Below are 20,375 nucleotides of genomic sequence, written 5' to 3' on the forward strand. Positions count from 1 at the left end.
TAAGAGCCAGAGAAATTAGAAAAATTTCCCAAGGACACCTAGATATAGGAAGGGGCAAAGTTACACATTCTGTAACTCCAAATTTAGATTTTTTTTTTTTTTTTTTTTTTTTACCACTCCTCCCTCCTCCCTTTATCCTGGAAGTCACTGGTTTAGACCAAAGATCAATGTTTGACTTGAGGGAAAAGATTCCATTGAAGAGGTAATAAGGGGTTGGCTAATTTATTTTGGATCTAGGCAATAGTTTTGATATCTAATGGTCAAAGGAAGTTCTGGATTTTAAAAAAGATTGTTGGGGATGGGGGAAGGAAGGGAGAAAGTTAGCCAAGGTCATTGATATCCAAAGTCAAAACCTATATCCTGGATCACCACGGCTCGAAAATTTCCAGATTTTTTTTCCAGAAATTTTCCAGAATACCAAAATAAAAAATTTTCCAGAATTCCAGAATCCTCTGGCTATTCAATATAAATAAAACAACCTGCTATATGATGAGCATCGTGTTACCCACAATGATGCAAAGATAAACATGTAAGAATCCTGCCCATGAAGAACTTATATTCTTGAGATGCTCAACCTGGAAGGTAAAGACATCCAGCCAGACTACTCCACCGGGCTGTGTAGAGGGCTAAAATCTTGGGTGGGGGAGGAGTCAGTAGAATAACTTTCTGAATGGTCTTCTTGCCTCAAATGTCACCCTACTCCCATCCATCTTCCATTCCACTGACAAAGTGATTTTCCTAAATCATGGATCTGATTATGTCACCCCCCTCTCTACTCACTCTACACTCACTAAACTCTTGTGGCTCCCTTTTACTGCCAGGATGAAATAGAAAGTCTGATGGCAATTGGAGCTCTTCTTTACCTGACCTCTTCCTACTTTTCTGGTCTTCTTATATTTTATTTCCCTCTAAGCATAGTATGATGCAGTCCCACTGGCTATCTACTATCTCTCAGGACACTCTGTCTTCCATAGTCTTGCCTTAGAAATCCCCCATGCCTGGAATTTGCTTCTTCCTTCATTCCATCTCATAAGGTCTCTGAAATCCTTTAAGATTCTGTTCAAATCCTCCCTTCTGGAGGAGACTATTCTTGGTCTCTCCACCCGGCACCCCTCCAGTTATTAGTGCCGGCCCTTCTGAGATTATCTTCTCTCTGCTCTGTCCATACCTCATGATTTACATACTGTCTTTCCAACTAGTATATGATTTCTGTGAAGGCAGAGTGTTTTTTTTTTTTTCCTTCCCCATTAATAGTGTTCAGCTCTGTGCCCAGCACATAGCAAGTGCTTAATATTTAAATACTTATTGATTTCCCTACTTCCCCTTTCTTACCTTCAGATCACTATGAGACTGAATCCCATCTCTACTTGCAACTAAAATAAGAATGATGGCAGCTCAGAAGATGGAGAATTGAGCCCTCAAGCCTTTCTTCACTTCTCCTTATACCAAATGGCCTTGCCTGGTAAGGGAAGATTTCACACTGTTTTGGGTTACTTCGTCAAGAAAACACAAATGTGCCTAAGGGAAAACAATGACGTGTACTCCTATAGTTTATTATAAAAACAACTCTGAAAATACCAGGTACTATCAAGAAATTGCTACTCTTAGTATCATGGAAACCCAATCCCCAGGATTTTTAAATCATTCTGGAAAAGTAGGCAATGGATAGTGAAAACAAAGCAAGTCTTAAACCTTTTGCCTAAAAGCCTAAAAAAAGTCCAACAAAGTCTAAAAGAGAATGGGTGTGTGTGTGTATGTATGTGTATGTGTGTTTTGCTGTTGAATAATCTTAACAAAAAGGGTCGGACAGCTAATTAACGAGAAAGAAGTAAGGCTATTTCTCCAAACATTATCAATAATTTCATAAAACATGAGTTCAGGAAGGTTGTTAGTAATAAACACGAATGTGATATTCTGTGTTTCTTTTTTCATGATCACTCTAATTGTTTATTTTTGCTATCCCTCCTAATGAACTTCCCTCCAATGGCCATATGTAGAGAACTATGTGACAACTGGTGTATTCCAAAACACTTCTGAAAAGCCTACCCTAACTTAAAAACAAACAAACAACCCCACTTTTTAGGTCCTACAAAGAAAGCTGACTTGACTGTCAATTAAAAAAACACATGCACAGAGAATTATAAACAATGCTGGTGCAACAAATATTCAGAAGTTTAAATCACGTCATTGTGGACGGAGCAGAGGAAACTACAACGTTCAATGAAAAGCCTCGTTTTATTTGGTTTATCCACGCTAACCCTACCTTTAGATGTTTTTTAAAAATCTAACATATTAGCTCAATTAATAAACTATTCAGAAAGCTAAAATGTTATTTTTTTTCCATTCCTCTCTAAAATGCAAAATATTATAATAAAAAAATAAAATGCAAAATATTGGCTAACAACTATTTTCTTAAAAAAGAATAAGAAATTGTCAAAAGCCTAGAATTCAGACTCCAAAAAGTGCCTCTTGAATTTGTGTGCCATGAATCCATGACTTAGTTTAAAGAAATCGTCTTTTCTCTGTTTATCTTTCAAAGTTTGTGTAACCAAAAAAGTGAAACAAAGAATCACATCCTAGTAGAATCAACTGCCACCCGAGGAGTTCAGGTTCTGACAAACAGCGTCGAACGCGGTACTTTATTGCTCGAACACAACATACTTTATTTCTGTTGTTCTTGCTCAACCTGCCGGCGTCTCATTAGAGAAACAGGCACCGAGGGCGTTTGACAAATTGTCAGGCTGAGATCCGCCGTCCATATTCATACACGCCAATAACTGATGAGGGGAAGTTTAAGATGCAGTAAAAATAAATTTCGAGAGTTTAGTCCCGGTTTCATGTAACAGCGCTTGCATAAAGCACTTAGAATACTAAGGCAGCAGGACCCTTCAGAGAGTCCACAGGGGACCCATCCTTTAAATAAATGTGTTCCTTTGCCTGAACAGAAGTTCAACCTGCTCAATTATCATTCATTTTGTGCCTTTTATTATTATTATTTTTTTCCCCAAGCGTGAACCAAGAAGCCGCGGCCTCTGAGACTTAGCAGGCAGCGCTTGGCCCGTCTAGGTTACTGGTGATTATTCATCCGGCCGCGATCCGACAGAGGTTGTTTTTTTTTTTTTTTTTTCCTTTTATTTCTTTATTTTTTTCTTTATTTCGCGCTCCTTGGGAGAAACTGAGCAGCAAAGCGTCGCAGCCACTTTGGATCGCGCGGGGAGAACGAGAACAGGAGCGGCAAGGTCCGATGCGACCCCCGAAAGGGATCCCGGGCTCGTTCAGCCCAGACCCCGAGTGTCAAAGATAGAACCAGGACCCGGCGCCGGGACCTGTGCGCCCCGGAGCCGCTCGGGCCAGGGCAGCCCCTGCTCGCTTTGGGACGGTCTCCCCCGAGGGCTTCGCCTCCGGACCCCAGAGGGGCGAGCTTCGGGACTTTAGGACAGTGACGGTGGGGAAAGCGCGCGGGAAGGGGCACCCCGGCGGAGGGAGCGGGAGAAGGGGAGACTGAGGGATCACCCGGGAGCCGCCGCCGCCGCCGCCGCCGCCGCCGGATTTGCTCCCGCACCGCGACCCGGGACAGCGGATTTTTTTATACTCCCCCTCCTCCCCCCCTCCCCCCCGCCCTTTTCATCCACCTCTCTCCCCTCCTCCCTCTCCTCTGCTATTAAAGGGCTCCGGGCCGGGAGCGCTGTCAGCGGCCGGTTCTCGGCGCGGTGCGGAGCGGCCCCTCTTCCCCGGCGGGCGCGGTGGGGATGAGCCCCCGCGAGGCGCGCAGCAGCGGCCTCCCCGCCCGCCGCCCGTTCCCAGCCTGCTGGCCCCGGGCCCCCCGGGCTGCGGCGGAGAGGCGCGCGCTGAGACGGCCGCGTTCCCGCGGGGAGTGGGGAGAGGGGAAGGGGGCGGCGGCGGGGGTCGGCAGCGCCCCCCGGGCCGGAGAACTATGAGCCGGGTAAAAAGCCTCGGCCGCAGCAGCAGCAGCAGCAGCAGCCCCAGGAGCCGCGCTCCCCGAAGCAGCAGCAGCAGCAGCAGCAGCAGCCCCAGGAGCCGCGCTCCCCGAAGCAGCAGCAGCAGCAGCAGCGGCAGCCCCAGGAGCCGCGCTCCCCGAAGCAGCAGCAGCGGCGGCGGCCCCAGCGGCCCCCTCCGGCGCGGGCCGCAGTCCGGGGGATCCCGCCGCGGGCGCCGCCCGTAGGCGCTCGGCTCCGAGCCCCCCCTGCCCTCGGCCGGCCGCGCTCCCCCGCTCCCTTCCGCCTGATGCTCCAGGCTGACCCCGGGACCGCGGGGAGCACCCGGCCATCGCGGCCGCCGGCCCGGCTCGCGCTGATCTCGGGGGAGCAGTGTCTGCGGCGGGGCCCAGCCCGGCTGCCACAACTTGCTGCGGGGGAAGCAAGCTCCGGTCCTGCCCCCCGCCTCCCGCCCGCGCCTCTCCCCCCGGCCTCGGCAAGGGCCATGGGGGCGCTGCTGGCGCTCTGCCTGCTGCTGGGCGGGCTGCGCTGGGGCCCCGCCGGCGCGCAGCAGGACGGAGAGTACTGCCACGGCTGGGTGGACGCGCGCGGCAACTACCACGAGGGCTTCCAGTGCCCCGAGGACTTCGACACGCTGGACGCCACCATCTGCTGCGGCTCCTGCGCCCTGCGCTACTGCTGCGCGGCCGCCGACGCCAGGCTGGAGCAGGGCGGCTGCACCAACGACCGCGGCGAGCTGGAGCACCCGGGGATCACCGCGCGTAAGTGGCCGCCCCCGCGCCCGCCCGCCCCGGGCCCGCCCGCCCCCGGCCGCAATCGTGCCCCTCTGCCCAGGGGGAGCCCGCGGACCCGGGGAGAGGGAGGAGGGCTGCTTTCCCGGCTCCCCTCACATCCCCCCGGGGCAGACCCGGCGGCGGCAGCCGGGACGCCCGTGAGCCGGCTCCGCGCCTTCCCATCCCGCTCGGGGCTGCGAGGCGAGGAGGCGCGCAGCCCGCTCGCTAGATGGGTGCGAGTCCGGGGGTGGGTCGGCCGCGCCAGCGCTGCCCGAGAGACCAGCTTTTCTGATTTCCCAGCGCTCAGCACAGAGCCCGGCACATCCTCAGGGGTCTCTCTCTCTTTCCCTGTCTCTGTCTGTCTCTGTCTCTGTCTCTCTGCTCTGTCTCTGATTTTGTGTCTCTGTCTCTGTCTCTGTCTCTCTGCTCTGTCTCTGATTTTGTGTCTCTGTCTCTGTCTCTCTCTGCTCTGTCTCTGATTTTGTGTCTCTGTCTCTGTCTGTCTCTCTGCTCTGTCTCTGTCTCTGTGTCTCTGTCTCTCTGCTCTGTCTGATTTTCTGTCTCTGTGTCTCTGTCTCTCTGCTCTGTCTCTGTCTCTCTGCTCTGTCTCTGATTTTGTGTCTCTGTCTCTGTCTGTCTCTCTGCTCTGTCTCTGTCTCTGTGTCTCTGTCTCTCTGCTCTGTCTCTGTCTCTCTGCTCTGTCTCTGATTTTGTGTCTCTGTCTCTGTCTGTCTCTCTGCTCTGTCTCTGATTTTGTGTCTCTGTCTCTGTCTGTCTCTCTGCTCTGTCTCTGTCTCTGTGTCTCTGTCTCTGATTTTCTGTCTCTGTCTCTCTTTCCCGGTCTGATTTTCTGTCTCTGTGTCTCTGTCTCTGACTTTCTGTCTCTGTGTCTCTGTGTCTCTGCTCTGTCTCTGTCTCTGTGTCTCTGTCTCTCTGCTCTGTCTCTGATTTTCTGTCTCTGTGTCTCTGTCTCTGATTTTCTGTCTCTGTCTCTCTTTCCTTGTCTCTGATTTTCTGTCTCTGTCTCTCTGCTCTGTCTCTAATTTTCTGTCTCTGTCTCTGTGTCTCTGTCTCTGACTTTCTGTCTCTGTGTTAATAGCTGCGCTGGCCTCCACGTGCGTGGATTCTCCGAGTTTTCCGCGCAAACTAGTGAGGGGGGGGAGGGGGAGGAAACGCAGGGGGGGAAGGGTCGGGCCCCCCGGCGGCCCCGAGCTGGAAGACGTCAGTGAGCGCTGATGGAGTGTGAAACTTTACTCCCGACGCCAGTTAATCAACAGCCCGACACTGGGGGCGAAGCCCGAGTCACTTTTTCTTTTAAACTTTTCCTGCACCCCTCCCCCACCCTTTCCTTTCTCTGCATCAAATTACCGGCCCCCTCCTCCCAGCCCAACGAGAAGGGCGCAAATCACCGCCACCGGCGTGGCGACTTTAAAAGCCCCGGTGGGCAGCCCCCTCCCCTTTATTCTCGCCTCGGAAAACACGGCTCGAGTTTCCGCTCCCTTCAGAGCTGAATAAATCACAGCCCGGCCGGGGAACCTTATACCTTAGCGAGAAGGGCCTTGGCGTTTCCCACCTGAGCCTCAGCTTTGGGGAAACACTCTAAGCGCGAAGCTGGAGGGGAGAGCGGGGCAGGTTTGGACCGAACAGGTGGATTAGCCCAGAGGGGCTTCCCGGGGGACGCATTCAGTGACGCCCTCGCCCCAGGAGGGTGATTGCTGTCGGAAAGCCAAGGCACGGAGACCTCTGGGATCAGCTTTCTTTTAGGATCTGATTCTCCCCCCCCCTCCCCACTTGTGTTTGGGGGTCGCATTCGGGAAGTCTTTGGGGGGAAGGTTATTTTAGATGCTTCTTGGGAGTCGCCTGGTCACACCTCGAGAACAGGTCCTTTTGTTAATGAATCGATTTACATTATATGTAAACCACCTGACAAACTTTAAAAAGCTACACCCGTGTGACATTATTATTGTTGTTATAGAAAAAGAGAGTATAAATCTCCCAACCATTCCTTCCTCCTCATCCTTTGAGAACCTGGTTCCTTCCTGGGGTTCAAGGTGCTTAAATCATTTCTGTTTAGTTGCTCAGTTTATACTATTCTTGCTACTAACAGCCTAGCAATCTCTTGTCTCTCTCTGTCTCTTCTTCTCTGTGTATCTCTATTTCCATCTCTATCTCTCTTTCTTTCTCCATATGTCTGTTTCTGTCTCTCCCTGTCTCTCTTTCCTTGTCTCTGTTTCTATCTCTTTTGTTTGTCTCTGTTTCCATCTGTTTCTGTCTCTGTCCTCTGTCTCTTTCTGTGCATCTCCCTCTGTCTCTGTGTGTGTGTGTGTGTGTGTGTGTATCTCCCTCTGTCTCTCTTTCTGTCTCCCTGTCTCCATCTCTGTCTCTCTCATTTCCCCTTGTCTCTGTCTCTCTCAGGCTCCCATTCTCTGTCCCATATTTTCTTTGAAGTCAACAGAAGCACAAATACTTCTACCTAAAAAAGAAGGGGCCTTCTCCCTGCGGCTTCCTCCCCATACCCCTTCTGCCCGTTTTGCTGCTGCTTACCCTTTCTTAAGTGGCACTTTTTGGGTGAAGGCCTGGCCCACTCAGGGACTGACTGATGAGAGCTGGCCAGGAGGCAAATCCACCTCCCATATACCTGCCCGGATGGGTGCAGATTAAGATGTTATTTGGCCTTGCTTATGAAAGAGATTGTCAGGCAGAAAATAGGGCTGAAGGCAGCTGCAGCCCAGCATGGTCAGTCTATGGCCCAGCGGGCCTCCTAGAGATACGTTGAGGAAGTTTAGGGGCCTCAATGCCTTGGAAAAAACATTAGACCTTCCTAGGTTACCATGGATAAGATGCTGTAGAAGACATGACTAGGTCTCCAAGAGAACTAGGAAATGGGGACTGCATTGGCTTTGTGTGGGCTTTTCTGGAGTGTCTTCCAACTTCTGGATGCACATGACTAGGCCCCAGACTTTCAGCTGTAAGCGGGGGCTCCTGGGACGGGAGGGAAGTTTAATCTCAAACCATTTTGGATTTTTGACACCATAAAATCCGTCCAAATGAAATTCTGCTCCCTACCCCCATCGCTCTAATGAAGGCCAGGGATTTTTCAGCTACAACAATTTCCAAGCAAGGATAATATAAAGATGTGGCCAGAGGTTGGTTTTCTCCTAAATGAGGGCCCCGTCTCTTTGGTCATTACATTACACTTGGAATCTCTGTGCATCAGAGGTTGTCAAGAAAGCGCTCTGGGAAATGGAATCGCAAGACCTCTGGGTCTCCCCTACCTTGAACTCCAGCCAATGAGCAGCCAGAACATGATCTTTTAAAGTAGAACTAGAAGTCTTTAATAAGGGATTTTCTTTTCCTTTTAGAACCAGTCTATGTGCCATTCCTGATCGTCGGTTCCATCTTCATCGCCTTCATTATCCTGGGCTCCTTAGTAGCCATTTACTGTTGCACCTGCTTAAGACCTAAACAGACCTCCCAGCAGCCCATTCGCTTCTCCCTCCGAAGCTACCAGAACGAGACCCTCCCCATGATCCTGACCTCGGGCACCCTGCGAGCGCCCTCCAGGCAGTCCAGCACCGCGACCAGCTCCAGCTCCAACGGAGGCTCGGTGCGGAGATTCTCCTTTGCCAGAGCCGAGTCCGGCTGCCTGGTGCCCTCACCTCCCCCGCCTTACACGTCGGGCTGCTTACAGACGGCTCACCCCATCCACCTGGCGCAGCCCTCCGGCTTCCTGGTGTCCCCCCAATACTTTGCTTATCCCATCCAGCAGGAGCCCGCGCTTCCCGGGAAGAGCTGCTCGGACTTCAGTCCCAGTTGACATGAATAATGCAGCAGAACCAAGGACAGATGGACTGCGTCTGAGTCATGTTCATGATGTTCTAGAGCAGCAGCAGCAGCAGCAGCAGCAGCAGCAGCAGCAAATCATCATGGAGAAGTACTAGAATTAACGCCTTCTCCTCTTTTAGATCCCACAAAATGAATATTGTAGGTTATTGGGGTTTTTCAAGGTGACCTTTACACTTTAATTTGATATCTTTACTCATAATTACAGCAATTAGAACTTTAATCCAATATTCCGGTGAAAACATTTCACCCCTCAACGCAAAACATTATTTGTATAGAAGATATTAGAAGTTACTCTTGTAAGCCTGAATGATTAATTTAATTATAATAAAAAGGAAGTACCTCTTTATAGTTATCAGAAATTCATTTTTAAAAACCCTAATCACTTCTTAATAAACTAAGAACACCCTGAGCATCTTGGACAGTATTTAAGTGTGTCAATATAATTATTGTATTAATAGTCATACAAGTTGAAATACATACTTTTCAGAAGATGCCTGAATGATTAATTTAATTATAATAAAAAAGGAAGTACCTGTTTATAGTTATCAGAAATTCATTTTTAAAAACACTAATCACTTCTTAATAAACTAAGAGCACCCCGAGCATCTTGGACAATATTTAAGCGTGTCAATATAATTACTGTATTAATAGTCATACAAGTTGGAATACATACTTTTCAGAAGACAAAACATATGAAAAAATTTAATTAGTAATTTTCATGGTCAGGCAAATCCTAACTAAAATTTCCCTCTAAGGAATATTTATTGTGAACTTTTGTTCAGTGACATTTAGTATATAAATGAAAGTGGGACAATTGAATCTTAAAGTTTTATTTGTAAAATTAATTATGTAAAAATGTGAAGATATTTGTAATTTAATGTATTTACACATTGACAATACTAATTATTTAGTAATCACAATGAATTTTTATGTTAATAAAAGCTGTGGTTAAAATTCCCTATGTTGTTATTCTGTGCCAATTAGATAAGATGGAGAGGTCTTTGAGCTAAAGAATATATATTACCCATACTGTTGTTAGATGCAGTATACATTTGATTTTCTTTTGTGAAAACTTTTTATCAAAGAACTTCATTCTGTAGGTGACAGAAACCACTTGAAAATCAGTAAAAGAGACACACTTACTAAATTTAGAAACTTGGTGATATCGAATATTGAATTTAATTTGCTTTAAAAAGTAATTTCTCCTCTCTAATCAGAAAAGGTAGGCAGCAATAAGCATATATTCAATACTTAGTATATGGTAGTCACTGTGCACCTAAAAAAAGGTGAAGAAAGTTAGCAAAAATCTTGTGTATATCTTCCTTTCTCTTATTTCCAGTCACTTACTCAGAGATAGACTCTTATGATATCCAAGAGCAACTTAGTTTCTATAGGTTCCCCCCCCCATAATTTAAAAATTGGACAGTTGAAACTTGTATTAGTGATAATAACCTGTATTATTGATAAAGACTGTAATTATTTTTACCTATGGAGTTTCTTGCATACAATAGTTACTTTACTACTAGTCAAACATATATATTGAGGTTTTTCCAGTAGCTACTGCAGAGGATATAGGTAAATATAAAACAGTTCCTTTTCTCAGGAAACCTGTTCACTTGCTGACTGATCTAAATCTTGGTGTATACTCAGGTGAGAAGTATACACCTTTGCTATGGCTTTAAGATTAGTGTGAGCCTTTAAAAGAGGGCACAGCTAACAGACTCATAGATCTTACAACTTTAGTATTGTCAACAGTACATTCTAACCAACCAAACTTATTGGCTATAAATACTTGAAAGTTTAAAAAAAACTTATTAAAATTGTACCACCCCTTCTCTTTTTATTTCTGTAATAAATTCAGTGGGAAACTTGTTTAAAACAAACTTCTTGTTGTGACAAATTTAATAAGGTTTCTGAAGCTAATTTATTATAAATCTTAAAAAAACCTCAATTTTTAAAGTCGTTCTAAGAGCTGTTTCCACTTTAGAGTGGTCATTAACTTCCAACATACTCACCCTCTTCAGCATTGATGATAATGGAAACTTTAAAAGATAGCTTTAAGAATAAGAAGGCTATTCTTACTAAAAGCATTCCAGAATGATTAAGTTGCATAAGAAACATCAATAGAAAATACATACCTTGTATGAGTTTATTATTAGATCTGGAGAGAAAAGGAACCTTCAGGGAGATCTAGGGCAATTCCTTTATCTCATAGATGAATAAACAAAGTTCTTGAAAGGGGACACAGCCTGTCCTAATTCTTAAGCAGCTGTCCTAGGGCCAAATTTCCCATCCCACTTATAATGACAATTTCAGAATAATTTTATCATTCAATTAAAATCCAATACGTGGTATACTTTTATAATACGCTACCCTCTATATGGTGGATTTATTTGTACAGATCAAACATTAGGGAGATGTAAAGTGTAGAGATAAAGTGACTTAATATCCAAAGTCTATAAAACAAGCAATGCTCACACAGTCCATCCAGTGTTAGTGTTTTGGTGATGTCCAGGAACGTTATCCTTTCAGACAAACAGAATAATGGGGTTCTATGACATTTAATGGATTTCAAGCAATTGCTCCATGATGAAAAAAGGGGATACCTCTGTGTCTCTCAGTAGTCTGCAGCCTAATTATATGCAATAGAATAAGAGGCAAGGTGATTTTCTCTACCAAAAGACTACATAACTAGATGAGGAGGTATAAATTACACTTGGTTATTCTTGTAGTTGAACTCCTAACTGTTCATTAGCATTGAACCATTTTTTGGATTATGTAAATCCTTTCTTTAAAAATCGGTCCATATCTGACCTTATTTCCTCACGGAGGGAAAAACTTTGGTTGACCTATTTTTCAGGTGATCTATTAGAAGGAAAAGTTATTATCAATTCATATGATGCTAATAAAAACAGTAAATTTCCTTGATAAAATAGAGAAAATTGCTTTGATTCTTCAGATATAATTAACTCTTGGCTATCGACAGATTGGAGAATCGAGGTGGTGATGTGGATAGATTGTCAGACCTGGAGTCAAATGAGTATATTCCCGAGCTGAAATCTGGTACCAGTGTTTGTTGATCCTGGGCAAGTCACTTAACAGTGTTTGCCTCAGTTTTTTTTTTTTTTAAATCTATAAAATGAGCTGAAAAAGAAAACGGCAAAATGCTCCATTATTATATTTTGCCAGAGAAACTCCAAATGGAGTCAGAAGAATAGGACGTGACTGAAAAATGACTGAATAGCAACAAATTGACAAACTATTTTAAATAACTGACTAGTTTCTCCTTAAGCCCACAAACATACACTACACCAATATGTACTTGGCAATGGCATTATTAGTTTAAGAAAAGATAATTAGGCAGATTTGCTAGATAGGTAGGTGAGACAGTGGATAGAGAATCTAAAGTTTAAATTTAATCTCAGACTCCTTGGGCAAGACACAACTTTGCCTTAGTTTCCTCATTTGTAAACAAAAATATAAAGTATTTTGCAAGACTAAAAGTGCTACATAAATTATAGGTATTATTATAAAACTATCCAAATGATGCATTCTGAAGACAAATATAAATGATTTAATTGATTTGGGGGATAATCTGTTTTATTGTGTAGATAATCCCATTAGTGCTGGGGACTACCTTTTAAATTGTCCAAATGGATAACGTTCTTGGAGATTTCCCTCACCTTTTTTTTTTCTTCTTCTGCTAGGGAAATTTCTTTTTAATTAATAACATATCTAAAATTCAAAATTTGTAGGAAATCATTTCTATTTTAAAGGAATTTCCATAGATGAAGGTGGAATTAAACTCAATTAAAATGTACCCAAGAATGTTTAATCTACTTTTGAAAGTTTGGAAATAGAAAATGATGGATTTGGGGGTTGAACACTTGCCAGCATTGTTATTACCTGGACAAATAAGCTGACTCTCTGGTCCTCAATTTCTTAACCAGTAAAATAAGTGGGTAGTGCTAGATTACCTCCAAGGCCCTTTCTAACGTTTATACCTATGGGTCTGTGTGCATGTGTATGTGTCCATATACATATATATATTCCTATGATCTGAAGTATAAATAACAAAACCATATTTGAGTGTGTGGTTGTGTACACTCACATATGAATAAGCATCATAACACCATAGTAATTTGAGCTTCACTAATTAGGTATACGTCATGGCTGACCTGGACTGAGATTTATTATCCTACTGTATGCATTTGCTTAGAGAGCTAATAGTGAAAAAAGGCTATGGGGATATGACAAATCTAACAAAAAGAAACTATTCTCCTGCTGTTTATCTGCACATAATTGTTGCTAATTGCAATTAATTACCAGGCCTGACAAGAATTCTTTTGAAACTCTAGATATTGTATATTCTTGAAAGTAATAAACTAAAATTTCATAAATATTTGATATTCAGTATTTTCCATTTCTTCTAACAACTTTTCCAATTTACCCAAATTAATGATGTTTTGTTCTTTTAATTAAAATGAGGTGATTTGTTATTTAAAAGAGAAATATGATGTCAGAAATGTCAAGAGTAGCTAGAGAAGTAAATCACGGTTGTGGGCAAAAGATTTCAAAATTCCATTTTCTATTACAAGATGTATCTTAAAGTAGGACAAGTACAATGTTTCAAGTATGTATTTAAATCTGCTAATATTTTAGGTATACTTCAAGAGTAAACATTTTCTCTATAACTCCCATTTCTATTTTTAAAATCTATTGATACATATAATGGGTAGGAAAAGAATAGAGTGAAATTGGATATTATATAACTCAAAATCATACCAACTCCTTTACTTTGATACAATCTAAAGTTTCCAAGTTCCATTTTCTCAACTATGCCCATGTTCACTTAGTCTAATTCAATTTATCAAATGAGAAGTTCAGCTTTTTCTACAAAGAAAAAGGTAAGGCTCTTTTCTATGATTCATCCTTTTTTTCAAACCCAGAAACATTTGCCAGATATATGATCCTTCCCCAAATTAATTTCTAGTTTTACTCTGATCTAATTCTTATCCTTCTGTCCAAGTTTGCTTTAGTTTTAATACTTGTCACTATTTGTTTTCCTATCCGTCTCTTGCAGAGGCAGATACACACACATACACAAACTCAGAGAAATAGAGAATAGGTAAATAAAATGAGTGCTTCAAAAAAATATTTACTTAACATGAATGGACTTGTCTTTTATAGAGCTCTGTGATAGCTAATAGGGATGCTTAGAATAAAATTGGTTTTGGTGAAAACAAAGCCAAAGAGGATGGAGTAGCATTGAATATTAACTAACAATAATAAAAACAATTTTCTCTTTCTTTTTTCCATGCAAGTAAATACCTCATCCCAAATCAGAAAAAGAGCATTCTCAATTGTCATTATGTTCCATTTCCTCAGTTTAAAAGGAGGAGATGTTTTGTGGTTTCCAAAAAAAAAACAACTTTTTACAAAACAAAACAAAAACTTTTTACAAAAAAAAAAAAAAAAATGATGTTTTAACTTTCATACATCATTTGGGTTTAAAGAAACTCACTTAAACAACTATTTTGAAAACTTTCTGATCGGCATTGAAAACATCAAGACTTTTTTATGTAATGGCATATTTTATTTCATTTTAATAACAATTAAAAGACGATGCATTTAAAATTTGCAGTCAAAACATGCACATTCACAAAATGCCAGTGACATGTAACACTGCACAGAACTGAACATTACTAAATTTTAATAACTATTTATAAAACACAGTGCATTTAATGTCAAGTTAAAACAAACCTGAGAAAACTACCATAAACACAGAGTCAAAACAATTCTCCACTCATGCAACTGTGAAGGTTCCACAACAGCTTCTGCACTAACAGTGAGGTGCAATCAGACAATCCCACAATCCCTTTAAGGCAAACTGTAGCTTTGCCTGGTTGCTGCTTTCAATGCAGCACGTTCACTTAATATACACTGAAATACTTAAGTCAAAAATGAAGCTCCAGATAGGAAAAAAATCCACTGCTCACTGTATTTATGGCTTCTATTCTAGAACAACGACACACATGTAATCTTTTTATATATTCTGGTCACATTTTACAACAAGAGATTCACTTAAAGAAAGTCAGAATTAGGAATAAGCAGGTATGAAAATCCAATCTTCAGAATGCTACCATATTTCCTCCTTAAGAGGTTTATTTGCCAAAAAACTTCAAAACGCAAAATTCTGTCAATCAATTCAAATAAATGATTTAGTCAAATCTCCTGAAATTTGTTTGAAAAGAATAATCTCATCTTAAAAGGCTGAACTGAGGACCAATGCATTTATCTACTGATGAACATTAATTCTTGGATATACTATGATATGACTTTGGAAAGCAGAAGGAAATATCAAGATTTATAGGAAAAGTCATGCATTTGCTTAGGCCACTTTAGAATATTAATTCATGCAGACAAACCATAAACTACTCATCAGAAGCATAGCTGCGAATCGAGATTTTAAAAGGGAAAAATCATTTCCTTTCCTTTACAATTTCACATACTTTCCATTTTATAGCTGTCCAAGATTAATTAAAATGTGACAAAGTAGAAGTTTCATAAAGGAAGTTTAGTTATTTAAATGAGAAAAATTCACAATATGGTAACCTTTCATCATATAATAGAAATTTTCATTATCATTATCATCTCATTTATTAGGCCCCTAATCATGGGTGGTGTTATATACTTTACAAAGAAAACCAAACAAATCTGGTCCGTGTATATGTGTTTGTGTGTGGGGGCATGTGTATTTAACAGTTATATGGAGGAACAACTTTTTAGAAAATGATCATTCCTAAGTCAACTACTTTATTGACAAAATGACTTCTTAAATGAGCAAAAAAGCAATTCCACAATATATGCAAAAATCACCGAGGATTACTTAGCTAACAATAATTATGACATGGTTACAAGCATGTCATAACCGGTTATAAGAAATCCAATGTTATAGAGGCATTGTTTGTGAAAGGGGATTTTAAATGCAAAGCTGTTATTCAGCACTGCACATTATGCAGAATTTCACAAATTATTCAGTGCATTCTATACTGAATTTGGAAAATACTGGATTCAGAAATTATAATTTAACATTTCACAATAAAATTTATTATTCAATAACTGACCACTCATTGTTCTCACTTGAAATGAGCAGAAATCATTGGCTTAGATTAATAAGCAGAAACAAAATGTATGAAACTAACTCTAGTGAGCGGGAAACCCGGTATAGTGCATCTGACCTGATTAGCAATAGGCAAAGATGGCCTAAAGTTTTTTTTTTTTCTTCCCTAAAATATCTGAATCATTTCTTTTTTCTTTCTTTTTTTTACACTAACTTCCTGAGAAACACCATTGGGCTGTTAACATTTTTCAGAAAATAGCAACTTCTTGGTGCAAATATACAATCAAAACCCTGATACAGCTAGATAGGTTGAGATTTGCACATGAAAAATTTATAAGTGGTAGTTCTTGTGAAGCAACAAGTTTCCTTAGTGCCTAAGAGTAAAAACCGACTTGGGATGTCTGATGTCCAAAACAGACTTCTAACTCAGAATAGGCTACAAAGAGAAGGTAGAATCAGTGTACCTCAGCTCTACTAATCCTGTGAAAACTTTTTTTTTCTTATGAAGAAGGTAACAAGGAATCTTAGAGTAGCTGTGATTTGCTTTAATAATGCAAAGATCCTATGATTAAATATATATTTTAAGTTTTACTAAGGTTTGATATCATGAAAACAAAGCCATGACTTTTTTCTTTTTGGTTAAAATGTTCTTTATGGGATAGAAATGTGGATATTATTGAGAATGAAAATTTATAGAATGCTTTCAAGTTTATAAAATATTCTCATTTCATAAGATCCCATTAACCTATGAAAAAGGAACTGCAAGGATTATAGTCTTCATTTTCCAGATGAGACAAATGAGGTTCAGAGGGGTAAATTACCTTGGCCATACTAAGTGTCAGTGGCAGAATTAGAATAGCTGCCTTCACTTAAAATCTAGCACCCTGACTTCTATGCCAGACTGTAATGCAAGTGCTGGGGGAAACTGAGTCATGATAAATTAATTAATTTTGTGAATTTAAAGAGAATCATTTAAATAGAATATCTCACTAATGTTAATAAATTTCACCAAAATAAACCATGGATCAATAATATAAGTATTACCTTTAGGCCAGGAAATTCAATTCTATCTCATTGATAACTTTTGGAAGGTAAGGTGTTTAGAGTAAGAAGAGGGGCAGGAAATAGAAGTAGAAGATGATTTTTTGAAAAGATCTCTTTTTTTTGGTAGATGGGATATATTTACTTCTTTTTGAATATTTGTGGTTCTTTCTCAAAAATCTTCACTTGGGTAAGTATATAAAAATATATGAACTAGGGAAGGGATGACTAAAGACATTTAAAAGAAGGGATAAATATTTGGGCATTATATATTTTAAACTTTAGAAATGACATAATTCAGAAAATAGCTCTATTCTTCAATACTCAACTCTTCAATAATCTTTCTAGGTCATGATTCCTTAAAACTGTTATCTCTGAATATGGGCTGGAAGTGCCCTGAACTAAAGTTAAATTGAACATGTGATATCTTTCTGTAGGGAAAGGAGAAAGGAAGGGGAATTTACTTGACAAAGAAGTAGAGAGTAGCTGTGGATACAGTGAGTGAAATGATTCTTTTGTCATAGAACCAGAGAAGTTCAAAACTGAAAGGGACTTTAGATGCCCTTGAGATATGACCCAATTATTTTAAATCTGAATTTAGAATGATGACTGTGAAATTGTTAAACTCAAGGGTTGATTTAGTAAACAATCCTTTCTTAAAAACAAAGACTTACAGAATGAGTAATATGGAAATGTTTTACATACAAATTTTTTTAAAAAGAAAAAAAAAACAAAAAAAGAAGCAAGTTTCATGTCTTAGGCATCTCTTGTCCACTGAAAGGCAAATCTGCTACTCACTAAAAGGCAACATGTGTTTCAATCTACTATAAGTATCTGGAAATTGGAGTTCTCTTTATCTAAAATAAAAGCAATATGTTTAAAATGGGAATACAAATTTGCTTATGCTTCGTCAAGCATATTGTCACTTGCTTTTCATAGCAAAATAGGCATTTTTAATAGTTCAGAAGTGTCAAATGAACTAAACATTCATTTAACAAGCATATCGATACAACCATCTATATTGAGGCGTGCTCCTCATTTCTCAACTCTGGCCTTGGGTAAAATGAGCATTTTTTTTGCATCTTAAAAAATGTGTTTTTTCCATTAACATATGATTCATTTTAGTTAAATGAAATGTAGTAGCTACTTCTGACAACTGAACAGCAAACTAATTACTCATTCTTAAATATAGATTACACATGGTTTGTCTATATAAGACAGCGGTAACCTCCAGGGGGAATTGGAAAGTAAAACCAAAGGACGTTATAAAAGCAAATGCATTTATCTGATGTGGTATTTCAAAGATTTGAACAGAAACTTTGGAAATCTTATATAAATATGTAAATGTATTTTTCTCAAGTGGAAAAAAAAAAGGCTCCTCTTAGGACTTTACAATACCACGTCAGGCCACAAAATTTAGAGCAGAGAAACATCATAGAAAAAGATGGAAATCCACTAGAGCTGGCTAATAGATAGAAACACAACATTAAAAAATTACCATCATAACTAAGAGAGTTGCCACGTGAAAATGTACCTCTCTGACACCGACAGATAAACGAGACAAGGAAGAAAGAAGCATTCGTAAGGCTGAAGGTGCAAAACGTTACAGATTTTAGTAGCAAATGCCATAGACGAAACCTGAATTTGACTCATTTTTGCAAACTGATCATCTTACGGATAAAAAGTCAAGCATGCAGTTCGGACAAAATGACGAGAAGGAAATTTTTCTTTGACATTTCTGTGCAAATGGCTACTGAAAGAGAAATACATTTATTGAACTTCTTTGGCAAACATTTATTAGGACGGTTTTGACACTCACAACCATTGTTGCCTTGCTTAGAAATTTTACTCGGAAAGATGAGTCCGCCCCTTAAAAATGCTGGTTATCAGCTCATTTCGAATCTGAGTCTTGTTACCAACAGTCCAGTCCCTCTTTGACATAATGCCATTTCACAGTTTTTTCATAAACAGCAGAGATCTGTCATCGTCTGGTATATTCAGCAATCTCAGCACTAGCTTTATCCCTAGCTATGGAGTAAGAACAACACTGAAAAAAACCTCATTTTAAGTGAGCAATCTGGCAGGAGACATTTTCAACTTCTGTTTACAAAGAGAGAAGCAAATACTTGTTTAGAAAACTTTGAAAGAGATGTTGTTCCAGTAGAGTTGCACAGTGCTTCTGTCTACAGAAGAGATGGATCTGAACTTCACGCAATGACATCAGCACGGATCTTTTTTGTAACTTCCTGGACTGGAATGATTTAGCGGATTCCAGTAAAGCCCTAGTAGGTTGTCTCAGGAAAGTAAGTATTCGAGCCCACTTCTTCAGTCAAGTCCCTTTCACCACTCATCCAGTCTTTGTTTTGTGGTATCATAAGCTCGAATGACTTCCGACTGTGAAACTATTCCATTTTCATCTTGAGAGAAAGCATAGCCATCTACAAAAGAAAGGAGAAATTATTTATTTTGATTAAGCATCTGGAACTTGACTATGGCGAATCCCTGTCACTTGACGGTTTGAACATCCATGGGTTATGGGTTCCAATGATATAGCTTAGATGATACTTTGCATTTATCATGTTTTGTGGTGGTATAGACAAACAGGTCCTTCTCCTCGGGATACCTCCCACTGCTTCTCTCTCCATGGTTCTGCCGCTGAAAATGTGCTCTTTGGTCAATATGATTAGGGAAATCCAAGAGCAGGATTAACATGAAGAGCAGTGTCTCTCGATTTCCTTATTCTCAGAGCTCTCTAGAATACATTCCCTATTTTTGTCAAAAGTTTCCTATATTTTAAAATGTAATTTAAAAAGTTATAGTAAAATAAATAAAAAATAAACCAGATATGCAAATAATAATCTTAGTCCAAAAAACCCCCAACCCTTTAAACATTAATGATATGAATGAGAAATTTACTTTAGGTTTGATGATACAGTTAAGATTTTTCAATAGTAGTGCTTATTTTTTAGATGCTTATAATATTAACAGGTAGAAGTACCAAACCAATTTTGTACGAGTTTGCATATTTATGGATATTTGTAATGAAAAAAAGAAAAATAGATTATATTTTAAAGCAAGAATTCCACTTTTTGCAAAACAGATCAAGTAAAAATGATCCATCATAAAAGAGTTAATAAAATCTCATAAAGTGTTCATTATCCAAAGTACTTTACGATATTCCATCATATTCTACCACTGGAACCTTTTTGAAATGTGGCAAAGGACCAGGAAATATAACATTTTATTGTTTGCTTTGTTGATGTCTTATTTTTTGTAGCTATATTATACAGATAAATTTAGACTGTTGGACTACAGGAATTTTCTTCTGATATGTTAATTATATGTTTTACTTTTCAGTGACACACATGCTATTTTCTATCATGCAATGGTTTTTATTTTGCCCAACACCATAAAAACCTTATTTCAACAATATTTATTCCTATCAAAGAATCATGCTAAGGTATACATTTTTTAAAAGGAAAAACACTAATTAAAAATAAACACTTACGGAGCAGATTTTGTTGCAAAGATTCAGAACGGTACAAGTTCACATGGTTTTTCTTAAAGACATTCTTCAAAAGTTGTGCTCTTTCTGTTAGGCTACCAAGAAAAGCACAAACATATGAAGCACACAAT

General features: G+C 40.3%; 2 protein-coding genes across 3 annotated transcripts in view; one reads left to right on the forward strand and one right to left on the reverse strand.

The window, feature by feature from the left end:
• The first annotated feature begins 4,025 nt into the window (after positions 1-4,025).
• On the forward strand, positions 4,026-9,532 carry SHISA3 (shisa family member 3). Its single transcript, XM_031941750.1, is given in 4 exon segments — positions 4,026-4,318; positions 4,321-4,436; positions 4,438-4,717; positions 8,092-9,532. Coding segments are annotated over 4 exon segments (924 nt in total). The 5' UTR covers positions 4,026-4,245; the 3' UTR covers positions 8,547-9,532.
• A 4,783-nt stretch (positions 9,533-14,315) lies between these two features.
• Positions 14,316-20,375, reverse strand: part of ATP8A1 (ATPase phospholipid transporting 8A1) — a 252,765-nt gene continuing 246,705 nt past the window's right edge. For both annotated transcript variants that reach the window (XM_031943440.1, XM_031943439.1), the window contains exons 36-37: positions 20,248-20,339; positions 14,316-19,177 (exon numbers count right to left, since the gene is read on the reverse strand). In XM_031943440.1, coding sequence (XP_031799300.1) covers positions 19,080-19,177; positions 20,248-20,339 — 190 coding nt within the window. In that variant the 3' untranslated portion in view covers positions 14,316-19,079. The remainder of the gene's footprint in view (positions 19,178-20,247; positions 20,340-20,375) is intronic.

Source organism: Sarcophilus harrisii, chromosome 6 (assembly GCF_902635505.1).
Source record: "Sarcophilus harrisii chromosome 6, mSarHar1.11, whole genome shotgun sequence".
NCBI classification, from domain to species: domain Eukaryota; kingdom Metazoa; phylum Chordata; class Mammalia; order Dasyuromorphia; family Dasyuridae; genus Sarcophilus; species Sarcophilus harrisii.